Source organism: Neolamprologus brichardi, chromosome 23 (genome assembly GCF_056152115.1).
Source record: "Neolamprologus brichardi isolate AB-2024 chromosome 23, ASM5615211v1, whole genome shotgun sequence".
Taxonomy (NCBI): Eukaryota; Metazoa; Chordata; class Actinopteri; order Cichliformes; family Cichlidae; genus Neolamprologus; species Neolamprologus brichardi.
The window spans coordinates 42,239,735-42,261,240 of NC_142125.1; the positions used below are offsets into that span (position 1 = coordinate 42,239,735).

Sequence of the window (21,506 nt, forward strand, 5' to 3'; positions counted from 1 at the left end):
CTGATTGAGTAAAACTAATATTGGTACCACAAACTCATTAGCTCTAACAACTATCATATGCTAGTAGTGCTAGCTTAATCATTTACTACTAGATTCAGCATTCATGTAGGCTGTTTTTTAATAGTGCTGCCGAGGTGGTTAGCATAGAGTGGTTACATTTTGTGTGTTTCCCTGTGAGACTTATGGACGATAAGAAACATTTAAAATGTTACCAACGTTATCTTTTAGTCCCTACCTAAATACCCCAAATTTGAGACCTTCTCTGTCTCTTTATCTATCTCAAAGCTGATAGTACAATATATTTTTATGTTTTGAAAATCTGGATTTGATTGTCTCCACTCAAGGAAACAAGTTGCTTTTTGTGTCTTTCTATGCTGCATTCTCATCCACACATTATACCTGTACACAAGTTTAAATCTCCTTGGTTGCTTTGTCTTACTCTGTGTCCCTGCATGCTCCACAAACCAATCACATTACTGCCAGTTCCCTGATCTGCAAATCACAGAAGATGTATGTATCTTGTAAGCCACTAACAGGACATACATGTACATACACTTAAATGATATCATCTTAGACAGATGCACATGTGAACTGTCAGATCTGATCTCAGACCAGTCTTAAGCACAGTAGTATCAGTTCGTCATTTTCTGTCTTGCTCTCTTACAGCATTGGACAGTGAACATAAGCTGCTAATGTCACTCATCTGGTCAAATATGTTCCTTAAATATTCCTGATCACAGCGATCTTATGAAGCTGACATCTTCTGGACACTGTCTTCATAATACTAAAGTGCTCTCAAAATAAAGTCTCATTTTGAGTTCAGAGTTACAGGTCAGGGGGTAAGAAATAAGGCCGCACATCTGGCCACCCCTGTCGGTAGTGTCTTGCCCAAGGAGACTGGAAGCACCCAGGGATCAAACCATGAACCTTTTAGCTGGCAGATGAAACCAATTCTGCTGTTGTTTAATATGAGGTGAAACCTGAGTGGCTTTAAGTCAACTACAGGTGCTCCGTGCTCACACACCAGAGTCAAATACAAAATGTTGGAAATGTGAAAATGTGTGGGCAGTGTTTGGTCCGTTGCTACTAATGTGAGGCAGTAAATTAGAGTCTAATCACTAGGCAACCGTTGCTCTTAAAATAATGTCCAGTGTTGACATAATTCATAAATATGACCACAAGCTTTTCCCACTTTAATCAGTCTGTTTTTAAGCAGGAAGTTGTTTAAAAATAAATAAATAAATGTAAAATTAGTCTTAAGAATTATGAAAAAATAACAACAGTCAGTCTTTAGCATCCAGGACAAACTGTTGCCTAACGACGGTTTAGGAGCACAGCTGAGTGATATTATGACGTCTAGTTTTTGATGGTTACAATGTTGTGGAACACATAGTTATAAAAAGCCATACGCACAGAACAAACCAACAATAGAAAGAAAAAGCATGTAACATGAAATGTAGTATTGTGAGACTTTATGGGCTTGTTGTTGGCTTAAAATATGAGACGTCAAAAAAAGTGAGCGGCAACTTTACAGGATGGAAGGTCACAGCAGAGACGTGCTCCTGGTGTAGGAAACAATGATGACTGTAAGCAGAGAAGCAAAGGCTTTCAGAACTGCCCCTCTCAATTTCACCTCATAACACACACACATACATACACCTGATATCAGAGAAAGGTTTTTCTTTTGCAAAGGCTTGAAGGATCAGCCCACCAGGTCTTCACATCAAAATCATTTTGACCTTCGTGATAAACACAAGTGGTTCTATGGCAACAGCTGCACTTTAGCAGATGTTTGGGCATCAGTGGTAAAAACTGAGATCCTTAAAATAAAAAAAATAAAACAAGATTAACATATTAGTTTTGCTTTGGACAGTTCAAAGTAGGACAACCCAGGAGACCTCAGCTCTCACAAAGATCCTCAGATCTCAATTAGCCTGTTAGTGTTACACTTGTTCACAGTCGTCATTAACCTCCTAAGACCCGAACTCTTCCACGGCAGCATTTTTGATTTCTCTTTGATATTTGGCTGATTTGGACCTGATGAATGTAAAAACAAAGAATGACCAGATTTTTTTTTTACCTGATTTTTGTTTCTAAGAAAAATGAGAGCCACATATGAGGATATTTGTTTAAAATTTCAATAGAAAAGTAGCAGTATAATGTCCTCGTAAGTGCATATCAGGCCCTTGTAGAGCAAAATTGAGTATTTTGGTCTAAATAACCCAAAATGTGACGTCCACATATGTGGACGCAGGTCCTAGGAGGTTAAAGATGCACATTTTAAGGCTTTCTCAAGACTCAGACTCCTCCAGCCGTCCCCTAACAATTAACAGGCTTGGGTTACTCTATGCACCAGATTGGGACTAAAAATGAAAACAAGTGTTTTTAGGTAGTCGTTTGTGCAGCTTCAAAAAACTGCAGTTTAACAAACGTTTCCAAATTCTTGAAGCAAATGTCAGTAACTTGACTTCTATGACAGAAAGAAGAAACATAAATACAACTCAGTATCTCAATAAACTGCATCAGGCACAAGCTGAAGATTTCGCCTCACCCTTTAACCTAAACTAGGCTACAGCTGGGCCTCCAAAGCAGGGACACCATCGCTTCATAGTGCTAAAGGTTTACAGAACGAATGAAACCCATTCAATCAGACAAGGAGTCACAGACTCTGAGCTCAACAGGCTTTAATGGTTATTGTATTTGCAAAGAGACATTTACTCAGCACTGGCCATGCAGAGTTCCCCAACCTTTGTTTGGTCACATTTTTCTGTTTGGATCATATGTGTTACACTTACATGACTTATGCACAACAAAAGTTTATTATTAGACAAAAATAAATATGCAGACACAAAATGTAGTTTGAAAATTTGGGGGTTCAGGAAAACGAGTCATTTATTTAGATTATTTTCTGATGACGAGAAAACAAAATTAAGATGCAGATGTTGTTTTCTTCGATATGTTCTCTTTTTCTGATTCGGCTCTGCTTTGTATGTTTGTGTTGCCTTGTTATGTGTCTGTGTGTGCATGTGTGTGCACTTGTGTAATCAGGAGTATATCACAGAGCTCCAGGCGCTGCTGTGCTCGGTGTCAGAGACGGACTTCAAGCTGAACTCTCCTGAATACTGGCCTGCAGCGTATTATAACATGTCTCAGCAGGAGCACTGCCTGAAGGTCAGCGTTGCTTTTGAACTTGTGTCTAAAGCCCAGTGAGATCAAATATACTAAAACTTATAAGTATTATACTGTTGTTTATACCGTTATACTGAGTTTCCTATTGCAGTCAATGTTGTTTTATATTTTAATGTATTTTCTCTCGTGCTGTGTACCATAGTTTCCATGACTACGTACCAAACAGGAAAATGTGCCTCTTGTAACATAAGAAGCTGTTGTAATAATGAATATAAATGCAGTCTTTGAACAAGTATCCATAACCTTTGAACTGGTTTCACATTACAACCTATTAAATCCACTTCTTTGTATTCTTTAAGGGCTCAGAGTCTAACTCAAAAAATGATCTTTAATCTTACATATTGGAGACTGAGCAGACACACAAACACGCCAGCCCGGGCATCAGCAGCCCGTCTCGCTATATATTTTGCAGCACGTCACACACAGTTTCGATACAAACAACTCCTTATATGGTACAAGTTCCTCTTTTCTTAAGCTGTGTCCCAAAATGTCGGCTGCATCCTTCGGAGGACCCGGCCTTCGCGGTCTACGTGGGCCGGGTCCTTCAAAGACCGAGAAGGCCGGAAGTGCGAGGCTGTGAAATGTGACGGTCGAGCCTTCTGATTAGCGTCACCGCTGTCTCGGTGGAGTTTAATAAACTCGGCCGTCTGCTCCTTGCTATCTAAAATATAACAGGACACTGGAGGAAACTCTCGACCGTCTCACACTTCTGTTTAATCAGTTTTCTGTTTGATGTTTATTCAGCTGTGTAAAAACCAAGGAGGAACCCACCGGGGGGATTAATAAAGTTTTATTTAATCTAATAACTTTGATCTCAGCCAAACCAATTTACTCCGGAACAAATAAAACACCGAAAAACTGTAAAAAAATTACATTTTTAAGTTATCCGAGTGACTTATATATCATGTTTAACCTGAGTAGCGAAAGAGCGGGGGTCTGAAAACGATGAAGCCGGGAGTCCGCTGCTCTCGCCGGCTGGAGTGACCTTTGAACCCCCCCGGCTTGCTATCGAGCTAGTGGGTAACAGACGTCTCCGAAAACGTCGGCACACTTTTGCAAATATGCGATATCTTGATAAACCGAGCAGATATTTGATGTTTACACAGCTACTTTCTTGCCTTAAAATATGTTAAACGTTTATTTTGTGACCCAGAAAGAATAATAAGAGTAATTTTAAAATTCAGTAGTGGCCCAGAATTCATAGCGCGGCCCAGCCAAATTTTAGCTTGCAGCTGAAATTTGGCTGGGCCGCGCTATGAATTCTGGGATATGGTGGGCCACGAAGGACACACCCGACCCATCCTTCAAATTCGGGGAAATGAAGGACGCATTTGAAGGAGTCGATGAATTGGGACAGCCTTCGTCGCGTTGCTGTGACGTAATCGGCCTTCAAATGCGGCCTCCGGAGGATGCAGCTGGCGTTTTGGGACACAGCTGTGTCAAATTTCCAGTGCACTTCCTCTTTCTAAAGTCTGTTGCCAGGGCAACCTGTCACTCTTAACACAGTTCTCGTGTGGGTCTGGCATACGTAAAACAATATAATCAGACAATAAGCACCAAGAATATATATATTTAAATCCCAACAAACCACAAACTTCGATGCACTTATTGGGATTTTATGTAATAATTGTGATGTGGAAAGATAACGATACACGGTGTTCAGGTTCATTTATTCTATTTTGGGGTTTTCTTCTAAAATGTATCGTGTTAAGAGAACAATTATTTTCACACCAGACACTCTCCTCAGTCACATGTTGGTATTTTTCCACACATGCAGGACGTAAAGGGGAACATTGACAAGCTGCGAGGTCCTGTCGATGGAGTTCTGGGTCACAGGAAGGAGATGATGTCTGGTGCTCGACCTCTGGAGGGCCAAAGAATCCAGGAGTCTGTCAACCTGCTCAGTATCAGCTGGAGCAAACTGAACAAGCTCTACCAGGACAGACTTAAGTAAGGGTGGTTCCTGAGTCCTTCTCTGTGTGTGCGTTTCTGCACACTTGCCTTTGTATGTGTTTTATGTGCACATGCGGTATTATGTGTGTGTGCTTACATGCATATTTCAAACATTGTGCACAATTATAAATAAACATTTTTCTGTGTGTGTCAAGGCGTTGGCAGGATTGTAACTGCAAGTGGCAGAAGTTTGTTTCGGATCAGAAGGAGCTGGAGGAGTGGCTGAATGATGCTGAGGGGACTTTGAAACTGGCTGAGAGTGACCCAGGAGCACACCGACAGCACCTAAGGGTAAAACACAACTTTTCCTTTTCGAGAAAATGTAACTGCACAAATATAACCTGTAAATTAAAGCTAAATTTGACCGTTTGTTGTTGAATAGTGTCAACGACACTGTGGGAAATCTTCAAATTCCACCTGGATCTCTGTCTATAATTTTCACTTGAAATCAATAAATAATTAATCAGTAATAATCTACTGCGTCTGTATTATGTGCACAGGACTTGACTGAGGAAATACCGCTGCAGGAAGCGGTGCTGGGCAGAGTGAACTCTGCAGGGGTGGACATAAGCCAGATGAGCACAGCAGATGATGCTCTGCAGCTTCAGTCACAGCTCAAGTTACTGAACACTCGGTGGGCCAACGTCTGCCAGCAGCTCAACAAACGAAAGAGGAGGTAAATGTGCACGTGTGCGTGTCTGTAGCTTCCATATGGATCGAGGAACTCGTGCCTTGTCATAACATGAGTTCCACATCTTGGGAATTTTAGAAGCATTTCAAGCACTTGGTCCTGGTGTTCCAAGTATGCGCTGCCTGCTAACATGTTATGTGCTGGAAAGCCTCAGGGTCATATTTGACTCCCGCCTCTGTTGATCTTGTGCTCAGAGCTTGTTCCTGTCCTGCCATTATTAATGTCTCTGTGCTGTCTTCCAGTCCAGGCTTCTCTAACCACTTGTAGGATTTTTTCGTCAGCTGGTGGTGCGTGCCACGGAGAGGCCTATCCTTCCATGATGGTTCCTGTTAGGGATGGTGTTTGTGAAGCGGTGCTTGTAGAGAACCAATTCCAAGTATTTGAATTCGTTGGAATTGTTAGTGTGCCTGTCTGTTGATTCTGCTTGTTTTTTGTAATTGTACTACAATCAGCAGATTTTTGTCACGTGGACTAAAAATGTATTTGGAGGAAAATAATGCTGCAATCTACAGCGCGGATGTGGCTTTTATTTTTATTGCACAAAAAGACAAGAGTGCAACTGTAAATTGCAAACTGTGTGCAGGACAGAAATAACTATAATGCTATGATAATAGCATTATTCTGCTAACACAACTTTGCATTTTTGCAAGCACCTGCACTGACAGCATGCTAATGCTAAGCTAGCCAAGAAGCCAGCGTGATGCTAAAGCTGGACGTGGATTTGTCAGAATCCTTTTATCATCATTAAACATCAGATGTTTCATGGGATTAGAAGCAGCCTGTTAGCAGCATGTAGAATCATTTCCACAGAAACAAATAAATATCTTGATGCATTCTCAATCATCCAGGAAAATAAATCTCCAGAAGTTGATTCTGTTCATCTGGACGTAGCGTTTTCTGGGAGAAACGTTTCGTCATCATCAGGTGACGTCTTTAGTCTCAGCTGACTGCAGGTTTCAATCTTATAAACAGGACATTTGCATAATGACTGAAACCAGCCCACTGAAGGGACAATGGGCTGTGTTCAAAAAGGCCCTGAGTAAATGTGGTTATCCCAGCTGGACTTTTGTCAAAGCTGGAAAGGCACCTAAAGAAAGCTCCAGCTGATCCAGGAGAGAAGGAAAACCGCTGCCCAAGAGAAAACCTGTAGTGATCCCGTACGTGTCAGGAGTATCGGAGCAGTTGAGACACATTTTTTCTAAACACCAGGTCTCTGTGGCTTTTAAACCCCAAAACACGCTGCAACAAAAACTGGTCCACCCCAAGGATCGGGTCCTCCGACACAAACAGAGTAACATAGTGTAGCTGTTAGTGCAGGATTTATACATCGGGGAAACCAAACAACCTCTGACTACAACACAGAAGAGCCTCCTCGTCAGGCCAGGACTCTGCAGTCTGTTCACACCTACAGGCCAGTGGACACTCTTTCAATGATGAGGATGTAACATCCTGGACAGGGAGGAACGCTGGTTTGAGGGCGGAGTCAAGGAGGCCATTTACGTGTAAAGGGAAAGACCATCTTTGAATGGAGGAGGGGCCTAAGGGTACATCTGTCACCATCTTACATGCTGTGATTGCAGCCATTCAACTCTCTGTGAATGGGACTCATGGTTATTGATCAGTGGTTGTTGATCAATGGTCATGAGAATTTGCATAGTCATGATGAAGGTGACCTCCCAGCCCATTGTTCCTTCAGTGGGCTGGTTTCAGTCATTATGCAAATGTCCTGTTTATAAGATTGAAACCTGCAGTCAGCTGAGACTGAAGACGTCACCTGATGATGACGAAACGTTTCTCCCAGAAAACGCTACGTCCAGATGAGCAGAATCAACTTTTGGCGAAACAAATAAAAAGCTAACAGTATAAACAAATGTAATAAGAAAACTGACACAGCGATGGGCTCGTGGTCGAGCCTTAGTGTTTTGGGTTTTTTCAAACAGTCATCCTTTGGTGTCGTTCGTGCCTCTCTTGCTCAGCTGCTTGTGCTCCTCTTCCTCTTCAGGTCCTGAGGTGCTACTAAAATAGAGGGAGCATGATTAGAATATGGGCATCAGCTGTTTTGGTCAGCCTCCTTGGCACTGCTCCCTAAACCCACTGTAACGGTGGTAACGTGCATGTTTACTATACTTACGAGGACCAACAGCCCCCAAAAGTTTGAAGACATTTTTGTGGTTTTAGTGTCAGGGTTACAACTGCATTATGGGTAGGGTAAGCAGCGAAGGAAAGCATTATGTCAGTGAGATTTCCCCACAAGGATATGAATACACTCGTGCGCGTGTGTTACTGATTTTTGTGCCCGTGTGGTCTTTCCAGATAGTAAATGTACTGTTTTTATAAAGTGCTTTTCTATACTACTCAAAGCACTTTAAATAACATGTCTCATGCACACTGACTAACACGTTCATACCCCTTTGTTCAACCCGGGGCTCGGTATCTTGTCCAAGCAGACTTTGACATGCAGACTTGAGCAGCCAGGGATCAAACTACCAACCTTCTGAGTAGTAGATGATCAGCTCCACCTCCTGAGGCACAGCCACCCCTGAGAGGAGAACACTTCTTTTATTGTTTCTCTCTAACCTACAGGTCTGCAGAGGCATCCAGCCTGACCGCAGAGCTGCAGGAGAACGTTGGCTCGATGCTGGGCTGGCTGGACAAAGCTGAGGGCGTCCTGGCCATTCCTCTGCAGCCTGCAGAGCCACAGCACATAAGAGACACTCTGGGCAAAGTTCAGGTATATTCAGTTCAGCCACACAGTTACTCTGAGCTTCGTGAATGTGTGTGCATATTTATGGATTTATGCAAATTCATTTAGCTGCCATCATCGTGTAAACGAGTTTAGATGAGTCGTAATGTAAATTACTCCAATGTGTTGCTCTGTGCAATTAGTAAAAACATTGCAGCGTTTTAATTATTGCAAGATCGTGTGTGTGTGTGTGTGTGTGTGTGTGTGTGTGTGTGTGTGTGAGTGTTTCTGAAATTTTACATAAGATTCTGCTGGTATTGAGCTGCTGCAGTAATGTGTGTGTCTGTGTGTCAGGTGTGTGTGGAGGAGCTTCCTGCCCAGAATGCAGTGATGGAGAGTCTGAACTCAAGACTGAAGCAGATTCCTGCTGATAAACACAAAGACGTCAGGATCATAAACACTCGCTGGTCTCAGGTCAGCTTCTTTCACTATACACACAGCGGACAGCACGCCGCTGCCCAGGAAAGCCATCAGCTGAATAATCATAACTTGACATGACTACACAAAGGCTCTGAGAGAAGGGTGTTCCCCACGTCTAGCTAAGCAGCGCACCACATCATTAAGCTCACGACGTTTAGTTTTGACGGCTTGAAAGTTTGTTGGTATTATAACATCTTTTTTATCAAAGTGCCAATATTTTCACTTTCATCTGTTGTCTACGGAGCCTCGCAGGGGACATGGGAGAAAAAAAATTAAGACGGACTTTTACGAGATCTCGCAAAAGTTGAATTCCAACAATGGCGGCAGCTACTTAGTTGTAATATTACTCTTTCTGGGTCACAAAATACACTTTTAAGATATTTTGAGGCGTGAATGTAGCTGTGTAAATGTCAGATACCTGCTCGGTTTACAAGACATCACATATTTGCAAAAGTGCTCCGACGTTTTCGGAGATCTGACACCCACTAGCTCGAAGCTAACAGGAGGTCGAGACCTACTACAGCCGGGAGGAACACCGCTTTCCCGGCACATCGTGCCTCAACCTCCCGGTCGGCTTCGAGCTGGCGGCCTCTGAAGAATCGGCTAAAACTCGGGATCCCGAGTTTGTTTTGTGAGATCTCGCAAAAGTCCGTCTTAATTTTTTTTCTCCCATGTCCCCTGTGGGGCTCCGTAATTGTGTAGAAAAGATTCTCTTAGATTTAGTTGAATTTGCTCCAGACAGAGTTTAATTTACCAAAGGAGGCGAGCTTTAATCTTTACCAGAAAGACGCTGGAAAACCACTCTTATACTGTGTTTACTACAGACCAGATTATCACCACCTCACCTCCCCCGTAGTAATAAATATCTTGAAAAATGGGTCAACACGGTGGGAGTGGTTTCATGGCCAATCTTCATTTAGGTGTCAAAGGCTCTTCCTGAACGTCAGCTGGAGATCGAGGGTCTGCTGAAGGAGATGGAGAAGTGTGAGAGTCATCTGGATGACCTGTCAGTCTGGGTGTCCAGCACCAGAGCCAAGCTGGAGCACAGCCCTGAGGGACCATCTGCCAGGGTATGGTGCAAAACACTGTGTATATGCATGCATGTATCAGTGCATCATGGCATTTACTAGTAAAACATTCAAGCCCAAACTGCCTGAAATTAATAATACATTGCATATATTACATCCAATATATTATTTATTATATTACATGCAATACACTCGTCTGTCCACAAGGCTTATTGCAGTTTAAGCTCTCTGATTCTGCAGCTCATTAACGAAGTGAAAGTCAAGCAGCCAGACGTGGAGTGTGTGTTGGAGAAAGCTGATCAGTTATACAGGGACTCTCCTCTTGAGCAACCTGGCAAGGTGAGGAAATTAAACGCAGGTGAATCACGTGGCATGAAATCATTAAAACACTGACTTGTCTCACTTCTACCTTTACCTTAAATATTATAAATAAATAGTTACTTTTTGAAGAAATGTAACAAGACTCAAATATATATACTTCTTCCAGCATTTGATGCTTGGACACTGACCTGTGACGTTGTTATCAACAATAAGGAAACTGCTCACATGTGTTTGTGTGTTTTTCAGATGAAATATATCAGGCTGAGGGAATCTTGGACTGTAATCTTGGAGCTGCTGCAGCAGCACAAGGAGAGGACGGCTGCTCAGCTTATAACCAGGAAAGACAGTAAGACCACATTTAATCTTTCACGCATGCATGTGCACACGAGATTAAGTTCGGACTGAGTTTAGGACACAAATTCATGTTCGCAGTACAACTGAAAGTCCTGATATGAGGTTCAGTAAGAGTTCATTTTACTAGATTCAGTCTGGTTCAGTTTCTTTTAGTTATTCATTTGTTTTTTGGGATTGAGAGTTCCAGTTTTTATCTTTCTTTTCTTTGTTGATCAGTCATTGCCAAGATTACACTTCTATGAGTGATACCATTTGAATAATTAGAATCATTTAAATAATGGAAAAACAAATGGAAAGATCAAAGGAGCTTGTAAAGAAAAGCGTCTGGACTTCTTTAAGTTGCTTGAAGACGTTTCACCTTCATCCGAGAAGCTTCTTCAGTTCTAAGGTCAAATGGTGGAGAGTCCCAGATTTAAACCTAGTGGGAGTGTCCCCCCACAGAGGGACAAAAGGACCCCCTGATGATCCTCTAATCGCCTGAGCCAAGGTGTGGAACTGGGTGTGGGTCCCAATCAGCCAGGGTTTCAGGTGAGTTCACTGTGAAACCTGGCCCCACCTTATCATGTGATTTCCTGAGGTCAGATGACCCAGGATGTGAGTGGGCGTTAAGGCGTCTGGGGAGGAACTCAAAACTGGATTATAGATGGCAGAGAGTTGGTGTCGTAAACCACCGCCTCTGTTGCATTGGAGCATTAATCTTGTTTAGTTTTACTGATGACACTCTTTGCCTAAATGATTGCTCTAAGGACCAAATACATATTATTCTTTTCTTTTGTGTTGCCTACTTTTGGTAATAAACCATAATATTGCACTTTTTTCCTCTTGTTTTTTTTTTCCAGTTATTAAGTATATTATTAGAAGCTAAAGGATGTTTTTGGTATATTAATATTGATTGTTGTTACTGGGAAAAGAACCCAGGGCGCTGCAGTCAGTCCATAAATCGAGGCACTGCTGGGTTCCTGATGTGTAAAGGTTTTCGTTTATGATGCCTAACTGGCCTAATGCCAGTTGAGGGAGGTGAGCTTTGGACCCTGCATGGATCAGGTGATGGGGAAGAATCTCTGCTGGTGATACAAGAGCACCACTGAACCTGTCGTAAACCACGGCCTCTGTTCAAAGATGGTCGCTCACAGTGGACATAGATGCTTCTTTCACTCCTCTTTCAAACCATCTGTCCTCTCTGTCCAAAATGTGAACGTTGGCATCCTCGAAAGAGTGACCTTTGACCTTTAGATGCAGCTGGACTGCTGATTCTTGTCCTGTGGAGGTGGCTCTTCTATGTTGTGCCATGCGCTTGTGAAGTGGCTGTTTGGACAAGCCCACTCACATCCTGGGCCATCTGACCTCAGGAATTCGCATGATAGGGTGGAGCAATGAGCTCCACACCCAGTTTCGATGACCTGGATGACTGAGAACCTTCACAGACAAATGGAAAGATCAGCTCCTGCACATGATTATAGGATATCAGCTGATTTGGGGAGTTGTCTCTAATGCTACAGTCACGATATAAAAAATGGTGGTTGGAAACCAAATCATGACCCAACTCGTGACCATGTGGAATAAACTTGCCGTTGGTTTTTGAAATGGTTGTTTGAAAAATGGGGAGCGGGTCGGTGTGGTTATGAATTTAAAGCATAAATGATACATTTGGTGGCGGGCCATTGAGTTCTCTCTGTTCATAATGATCGATTCATTTCAGTGGCAAATTCAGTGAAGGACTTTTACTCTGGTTTTATTTTGAAATAAGAATATGAGCACTTCCTCTAAAACTAAAAGTTCATTTAACTGTATCTGTGTCTCAGATGAAGGTCTGACAGGAAGTTCCCAGCCTGAACACGCAGCATTGGCTCAGTTCAACAAGTCCTGGGCTGAGCTCACTGACTGGCTGACCATGATGGATAACATGGTTCAGAACAAGCGGGTAGTGGTGGCTGACCTCGACGACATCAACAACATGATCAGGCAACTCAAGGTCCGGACCTCTGACCTCTGACCTCACCTTTGACTCTATTTAAAGCACTGCAAAAACTGACCGAGCTGCCTAGTGTGTGAAAGTATGGCTCAGTGCGTAAATACTGAGGACTCACAGATAGTTTAAAACAGTCAGTGGTTAAACTGACAAGCTAGAGATGCTACAGACCTTTATTCTTGATTTGTTTTCCTCCTTAATTGCTTGGAAACTTCTATAAGTAAGTTAAAACAATTGAGAAACTAAATGATTGTTTTCAGGCTTCTCTGCAGGATCTTGATCAACGCCGCCCCCTCCTGGAGACACAGATCACAGCAGCCCAGAACTTGAAGAACAAAACCAGCAGCCAAGAGACCCGCAATGCAATTTCTGAACGCAGTAAGTCTCACACATACACATGCAGCATAGCATCATTTTACATGAAATGTGAGCCTCCCACAGAGGCTAAGTGAAGCTTATTTAGAGCCTATACTAGGCTTTATCAGGGGTGTCCAACTCCAGGCCTCGATGGCCGGCGTCCTGCAGGTTTTAAATCTCACCCTGGGTCAACACACCAGAATCAAATGATTAGTTCATTACCAGGCCTCTGGAGAACATTTGGAGCATGGAGCCATTTAAATCAGCTGTGTTGGATCAAGGACACATCTAAAACCTGCAGGACACCGGCCCTCGAGGCCTGGAGTTGGACAAAACATATTCATCTGCCATAACAGAAGCTGCAGAAGCTGTCTTCACCTTCTTCCTATTAATATAAGCAGCAAGGTAAACCGGCAGAGTGCTCTTAAACTGTTCCAAGATAACCATGTTATACAAATCTGCCTCCTCAGCACCACGTAACATGTAAAGTGGTGGAAAATGTTCCAAGCAAACTCAACATAAGTCTGTTTCTCTCCCCTCTTCCAGTTTCTAAATCTCTGCCTGTCTGCTTCTCTTCCTTTAACACTTCCAGCCTTTACTGTCTCCCCTCCACTGCTCCTTCAACCCTCACTTGGGCGATTGGACGAATATATCGACTATGGTCGATAGTTTTTACAATGGCAGTTTATTTATTTATTTGCTCATGAGTAAGTTTCCTAATAATGATGGAGCTAATAGAAGCAGTCAACAGAAAAATGGAGCTGCAGAAACTGCTGATAGCCTAGCATACTCAGCCGGATGGTTGACACGTACATGCTCTTGCAAGTTAGGCGTGTTTGAGTACTTTGCTTCCACTATACGTCTGCACAAGCGGCACACCGCTTTGGTTACATCCTTAGGTTTACCGCTTTCATCTGGTTTAAAGCCAAAGAAATCCCAAATTGGCGACTTTAGATTTTTTAGTGGTGTCAGCGTTAACGCGCCGTCATCATGACTAACACGATTAACAGTCAACCCATCTGGAGCACACACTGAATCAAAATCCCTGAAATGTCTCTGTCAACGCATTTCGTCAGTTTGGCCAAATTTTGTTCCTTCTGCGCTCCAGATGGGTTGAAAGCGTTAAAAAAATCGTGATGACCGCGTTTAAACATGCGCAAATCAGTCCGTGCATGATTACGTTGCCCCGCCCATCAAAAAGTCTGCGCATGCGTGAATATATTATATAGATTGGACTGACTATTGCCAATTGGAAAATGTTTACATATCGCCCAACCCTCACTCTTTCAAGTTCCACGTCACACTGCAACCGCTCCTTCTCAGTTTTTGCATTTTCCTTCTCTAGCTGCAGGTACAGATCAAATGATAATGACCAATCAATCAGTTCAGCAGCCGATATCACTGGAGCCTGATCTGCCTCCTTCAACAGTACTTTTCAGTTTTTGCCCAGCCCAAGTGTGCATACTTTTGTAGTCACAAACTGTATTAAATTAGCCTGAAGCCAAAAGCCTTTCCTCTATATTTCTATTTTATATTGGAGGACACTCCTCCTCTACAAATCTTCAGGTTCTCAGTTCTTCTTCTTCTTCTCTTACTGCTTGTTTTCGCAAAGATCACCATCTCAAAGAGAAGAGTTACTACAGTGTTTGTTCATTTTGATAGCACATTCTGATTTTGTTTGTGTTTTACTCATAATTTAGTTTAGTTTAATAGATTCAGTCATATATAGTATAAAAGTCTTGTTTTTACTTGTGAGAATTCCTCCAAATGGATTACAAAGCATCACATGTTCCTTGATATCAAATGCAAATGTTTACTGTTCTCTTCCTGCCAAGAACTGAGATTTTGTTGTGTAGTCATGACAAACAGGGAGTGTGGGAGCGAGTTGTAGCTGTAACTGTCCAGCAAAGGTATAATTCTCGCAAAAGGCCAAATGTACAAAAGTTATCAGCTTTCTCTTTCAACTTCAAATTCTCATTTTCATTCTATCTGAAGAAGTCTAACACGACAACAGTAACTATCTTAAAAATATGTTTTTTATTTAGGTTTCCTAAATAACCTGGAATTGGATAAGAGGAAGAGAATGGATGGATGCATGGATGGATGGATGGATGCATGGATGGATGGATGCATGGATGGATGGATGGATGGATGCATGGATGGATGGATGGGTGGATGGATGGATGCACGGATGGATGGATGGGTGGATGGATGGATGGATGGATGGGTGGATGGATGGATGGATGGATGGGTGGATGGATGCATGGATGGATGGATAGATGGATGGATGGGTGGATGGATGGGTGGATGGGTGGATGGATGCGTGGATGGATGGATGCATGGATGGATGCATGGATGCATGGATGGATGGATGGATAGATGCATGGATGGATGGGTGGATGGATGGATGGATGGGTGGATGGATGCATGGATGGATGGATGGATGGATGGATGGATGCATGGATGGATGGACGGATGGATGGATGCATGAATGGATGGATGGGTGGATGGATGGATGGATGGATGGATAGATGGATGGATGGGTGGATGGATGGATGGGTGGATGCATGGATGGATGGATGGATGGATGGATAGATGGATGGATGGATGGATGGATGCATGGATGGATGGATGGATGGATGGGTGGATGGATGCATGGATGGATGCATGGATGGATGGGTGGATGGATGCATGGATGGATGGATGGATGGATGAATGGATGCATGGATGGATGGATGGATGGATGGGTGGATGGATGCATGGATGGATGGATAGATGGATGGATGGGTGGATGGATGGGTGGATGGATGGATGGATGCGTGGATGGATGGATGCATGGATGGATGCATGGATGCATGGATGGATGGATGGATAGATGCATGGATGGATGGGTGGATGGATGGATGGATGGGTGGATGGATGCATGGATGGATGGATGGATGGATGGATGCATGGATGGATGGATGGATGGATGGATGCATGAATGGATGGATGGGTGGATGCATGGATGGATGGATGGATGGATGGATAGATGGATGGATGGGTGGATGGATGGATGGGTGGATGCATGGATGGATGGATGGATGGATGGATGGGTGGATGGATGCATGGATGGATGGATGGGTGGATGGATGCATGGATGGATGGATGCATGGATGGATGGGTGGATGGATGCATGGATGGATGGATGGATGGATGCATGGATGGATGAATGGATGCATGGATGGATGGATGGATTTAGGTTTCCAGACTCCGTCCATGTATTATTTTCGAACTCTCTGACACCTCTACTAGTTGTGTGATTTTATTCTAAAGAACTTGTTAAACAGTGTTTTCTCTCTTTCTTCATAGTTGATCGACTCCAGGCTTCCTGGGAAGACTCTCAGACCAAACTGTCTGATAGGATGAAGCAGCTACAAAACATGCTGCAAGACTCTACCAACTGGCTGGACGCCAAGAAGGGGGTGGATCATGTCGTCCAACAGGCCAATGAGAGACTGGATTCATGGCAGGAGATCACTTATACAGTTGATGCACTGAAAAAACAAAATGCTGAACTGAAGGTGGGATCTGCATTCTGAATTTCACTGTTTTTATACAGACATATAGTCTGCTTACAAGAGCCCCCCCATTAATCAGATCCAACCAATAGAACCCCCCAATAAAATTATGAATGATCTTGCATACATAGGCTGTTGATTTTCTTTACTCATGCCAGCAAAACAGTTGCATGTTTAATCATCTGGGAATTTACCCAGATTTATATATTTATTTAGACAGAGATCTTGACACCCCCCCCCCCCCCCCCCCCCCCCAAATGTTCAGCACAAAGTTACGCCGATGGGGATTGATAATCAGTATCAGCTGATTTGGTGTTAATTAAATTAATAGGTGCACTTTAGGGGCAACGGTGAGACAACACCCACAGCAGAAACGGTTTTACAGGTGGACACCACTGACATTTTTTCCCTCCTCGTCTTTTCTGTTTTTTCAATAGTTTTTAATTTAGCATGTTCAGTATCACTGCTGGTAGCATAAGGTGATACCAGGACCCTACAGCAGGTCCTACAGAGCCCTGCAAGAAGACCTCTGACCTCTTGTTTTCTCCCTGCTTACCCAGCTCTTAATGAAGGAGCTGCAGCAATCCCAGATGCAAGTCAAAGAAACCAATGCACTGGCCAACAAACTACTGACGCTATATGGCAACGATGACACTCACAAAGTCACCCAGATCAACAACAACATGGAGGCTGCCTGCATATACATCAACAAACGGTCAGCATTTTAATATTTTTATTAAAAAATAAACATTTAGGCGGCTATGTTGGTGTTTGACTTAATGAATGTCTCTAAACGGTGCTGTTCTTACGCTTTCAGCCTTGGTTTCCATGGAAATAATAAGTGCACTTTAGTGCAACTACCCCGTCAAAACACCACAATGACTATTTCACCTTTTTGCAAAACGTGTTTAGTCAGGAAGTAATCGTGATGTGATTTCATGGCACATGTTTAGTTTTCCACATGACAGACGAGCATGATAAAAAGAGCATTTGCATTATCTAACAAGAAAGCTTTTAAAGCTATTCAGCCATCATGGACGTCTGGATATTACGTCTATCACATCTTTAGTCTTGTTTACTGACCTCTGCTACATTACATTTGGAATAGAACTGACCCTAAAAATGAAAACCACCCACTCTCTGGGCAGTATTTACTTATTTTTCTTATTTATTCCCGATCTGCTAAGTGTTGTATTTTCTATATATTTATTTTGTTATTCTTTTTAAATGTACTTTAAATTTGCAGTTCAGTAATAACAAATGCAGAGTGCAGCATTTTGTTATTTACCCTGTTGAAACTATTTAAATATTCTTAAAATGACATAAATGAATACATTTTGTTTTACAAAAAGAAACAGTTTCCCCTCTCACCCAGACTCGGGTCCTCTACCAGAGGCCTGGGAGCGCGAGGGTCCTGCTCAGTGTCATTAGCTGTTCCCAGGACTGCGCTCTTCTGGACAGAGATCTCCGATGTTGTTCCCGGGATCCACTCACCTAGCTTTGGAGTCACTGCACCTAGTGCTCCCTTCCTTCCCCTTAGCGTACAGCCTCAGGGTGCTGGACTTGGGGTGAAATGCATGACAAGGAGATAAATTTTAAATATATTTAAGTACTTTGTATATGTTTTATAAGACTTTTATATCAATTTTCGACCCATAAATCATGAAGTTGATCCTGAAGACCTCGGTGGATTTAAGCCAAATTTATTGAATTGTTAACACAACGTCACTGTACAGATATCAAACATGCAAAGTTTTATCAGAATTGATATTAAACTTTGAGCCATTGTGTTTACAGACAGAATGACGAGTGTGCAAAACGAATCTGTTGTTTCTTTAACTGTTTTGAGGAAATAACTTTTATTTACCACCTTTGTTTCTTGTCGTCTGTCTGCACATCTCCAGTGTTTCGGACAGGGAGGCGGCTTTGGAAGCTGCTCTAAAGTTGCTGCAGCAGTTCTACTTTGACTTGGAAAAGTTCCTCAACTGGCTCACGGAGGCTGAGACGACCTGCAATGTTTTACTAAATGCCACGAACAAGGAGAGATTGCAGGAGCAGTCTGAGGCTGCAAGGAACCTGCTGGAACAGTGGAAGGTGGGACACACACAGGTGCTCCTCATCTTTCTGATATAGCTATGTGTCTGTATACAGATATGGACATATACACGACCCTGAAAATTAACCTTGTCAGGGCTAAGTCACGAGGACCAATACACTTCTTCTGGGAGCTAGCCACTAGTGCAGATACATGGGTGATACAATGGTCAAAATCTAAACCCAAGAAGTAGAAACCTTCACTGTTCATATCAACTCAGTGGGTAGAAATGTAAAGCTCACCAGGGAAGATAAAAATGATAATAGTTTGCCCTTCCCTGTGCTGAATGGAAACCTCAACACTGAACGTTACTGAAAGCTCACACACACCAGTACCGACTCTTTGACTCCTACAACACAAACTGCAACACTGGGCACAAAACATTCCCTCTAAGCCAGAGACATGAACACACACATGTAAAGAAAGCTCTTAAAACATGTGGTTTTCCCAGCTGGGCCTGGACACCAACAAGGGAGAAAGAGATTTAACAACTTTGTTTATCTGAGAAACTCGGGAGATTTATCTCCAAGCATAACATCAGTGCACTTCAGACCATAACCTCAAAACTCCCGAACACGAGCTAAACAACAGTGCCTCCTGCACAGCGCAGCAGGGAGTGCTTAGACCTCCTCATTGGATAAAACAAACAGCCACTCCTTAAACACAAATTCATTTACTAACCAGCAATTTAGTTTCTTCTTTGCTGATTGGTGTTTGGACCTCATCTGGCTTTTACATATAAAAACATTTTACTTTTGTGTTTGTTTTGGGGGGTTCACATCACAGTGATGACAGCTGTAAGTTCAAACATGTTTGTCATCAGAATTAATCATTAAAATGGTTATACCATTAACACAGTTTAATGAAGTTAGGCAAGGAAAAACTCGTACAACCATGAAGGATTAGTGAGACATTAAAAACAATGTGGGTTCTTTCCAGGTTCTCCAGCTTCCTCCCATAGTTCAAAGACATGCAGTTAGTAGGGGTTATGTTCATTGGTGATTCTAAACTGCCCACAGGTGTTAAGGAGAGTGTGAATGGTTGTCTGTCTCTGTGTTAGCTCTGCAACAGACTGGTATTCTGTACCGGGTTTTCCGCGCCTCTCGCCCTCTGATAACTGGGATAGTCTCAAGTAGGGCTGGGTATCATCACTGATTTCTAGAATCGATTCGATCCACGATTCAATTCAATTTGATTCAATTCAATTCAATTTAAATCTGGAAAATTTTGCCTTCGACAGTCAGAAATATTATAATTCAGATCAGTATATTTACATATTTTTGTATCTATAAAAAGGAAGCTGACACACGCAAGACTTTATCAAAGGTGTGAGCGTCACAGCAGAGGCCTTTGTGTCAAAGTAGCTGAAGATAAAACACAGAAAAACATGAAGGTGATTTTCCTGGTCTGGGATTTTATAAAAATATTCTGCAGTACATCAAAAACAAAAGAAAACCATTAATCAACACATGAACATTACCTCTGAAGTTACAGCGGTTTTATTACAGACACAACGTTTTGCATTTTGCATAATTTTAAAAAGTTTAAATTTGTTCAGGATTGAACGGCAGAAATTACTTCTTTTCGGAAGTAAAAGGGAAAAAAAACCAGCAGCTGACGGCGCTGTAAACTACAGTAGACTTGTGCGTAACAAGCAAGCGAATAATGAAGAAAACAGATTTTTAGACAGGAAACTGTGAGAGAGAGAGAGAGAGAGAGAGAGCTGTGCATGAAGTGTGATTTTATCCTGGTGGAAGCAAAACAGCAAAAGTCAGAGTGAGTTCATGACGATGTTTATGTGAAGCGTAGTTTGGATCTTCTTTTGCTGCTGGTTCAGTCAATATTGTTTGGAGAGAGATCAAACTAACAGCTTTAGAATCAGCGTAAAAAGGACGTAAACACAAAGCTCGGAGCCGCCGAAACATCAGGATCAGCGAGTTGTTGGCTTTCAGCCCCGACCGTGTCCGTGCTGTCGGGTGAGAAAGTCACATCTCACTGATTCTGATCCGTGTTTACGTCTCTGTGCAGAATCCATGTTTCTGCTCTCATTTACTGTTTCAGCTGTTTGGTGGTTGTTGAAAATTTGTGAGGTTTAACCTGAGATTCTGCCATTTCGGGCAAAATAAATTTATATAAAAAAATCGATTCAGGATTTTAATGAATCGATATCACGTTATCCAAGCCAGAATCGATTTTAATCGATAAATCGATTACCAAAACCCACCCTTAGTCTCGAGCCGCTCTCGCGACCCTGATAAAAAGACTAATGATTAGACTTTTGTCTCATCTGCCACACATATATTTCCAGTTTTTAGCTTAAGGAACTCTTCTTCAACTCTGCTCTGGCTAGTATGACAGGAATGCTGACATGGTGAGATTTGATTGGACTGCCACCGTCTGCACACAAATCCCGAATTCCCCCAATGCATTGTGGGTGTTGGGTGAAGGGAAGGCTCTGTTCTGCAAGAAAACATATTCTGACCATCAACCCTCACCCTGCACCCACACACACTCTCTGGTAGCACAGCATGTACAGTGATCCACACACAGCCACTGTGACACAGTGTGCAGTGCGTACACTACAAGGAAACACACACAACACACCTACAGGGACACACACACATGCACACACACAGCTCTCAGTACAACAGTAGCACTGTGTGTAGCACTGAGACAGTTGTCTTTGTTACAGTGATGGGTGCTACAACTACAGAGCATCCTATGAAGTCTCCTCTCGTTCCCTCGGCTACAACATGCAGATAACGTTTAATTGGAAAAGAAGTGCACTCAAGTTTCTCTGCGTCTTTCATCGTCATTTTAACTCTT

At 42.6% G+C, this 21,506-nt stretch overlaps 1 protein-coding gene across 3 annotated transcripts in view; it reads left to right on the forward strand.

Moving 5' to 3' along the window:
• Positions 1–21,506, forward strand: part of dmd (dystrophin) — a 301,323-nt gene that overhangs the window by 196,168 nt on the left and 83,649 nt on the right. For all 3 annotated transcript variants that reach the window (XM_087836862.1, XM_087836863.1, XM_087836864.1), the window contains 14 exons: positions 3,049–3,171; positions 4,967–5,139; positions 5,298–5,433; positions 5,643–5,818; positions 8,417–8,564; positions 8,871–8,990; positions 9,917–10,066; positions 10,265–10,363; positions 10,592–10,691; positions 12,502–12,671; positions 12,929–13,046; positions 16,377–16,588; positions 17,146–17,300; positions 18,490–18,679. In XM_087836862.1, coding sequence (XP_087692988.1) covers positions 3,049–3,171; positions 4,967–5,139; positions 5,298–5,433; positions 5,643–5,818; positions 8,417–8,564; positions 8,871–8,990; positions 9,917–10,066; positions 10,265–10,363; positions 10,592–10,691; positions 12,502–12,671; positions 12,929–13,046; positions 16,377–16,588; positions 17,146–17,300; positions 18,490–18,679 — 2,070 coding nt within the window. The remainder of the gene's footprint in view (positions 1–3,048; positions 3,172–4,966; positions 5,140–5,297; positions 5,434–5,642; positions 5,819–8,416; positions 8,565–8,870; positions 8,991–9,916; positions 10,067–10,264; positions 10,364–10,591; positions 10,692–12,501; positions 12,672–12,928; positions 13,047–16,376; positions 16,589–17,145; positions 17,301–18,489; positions 18,680–21,506) is intronic.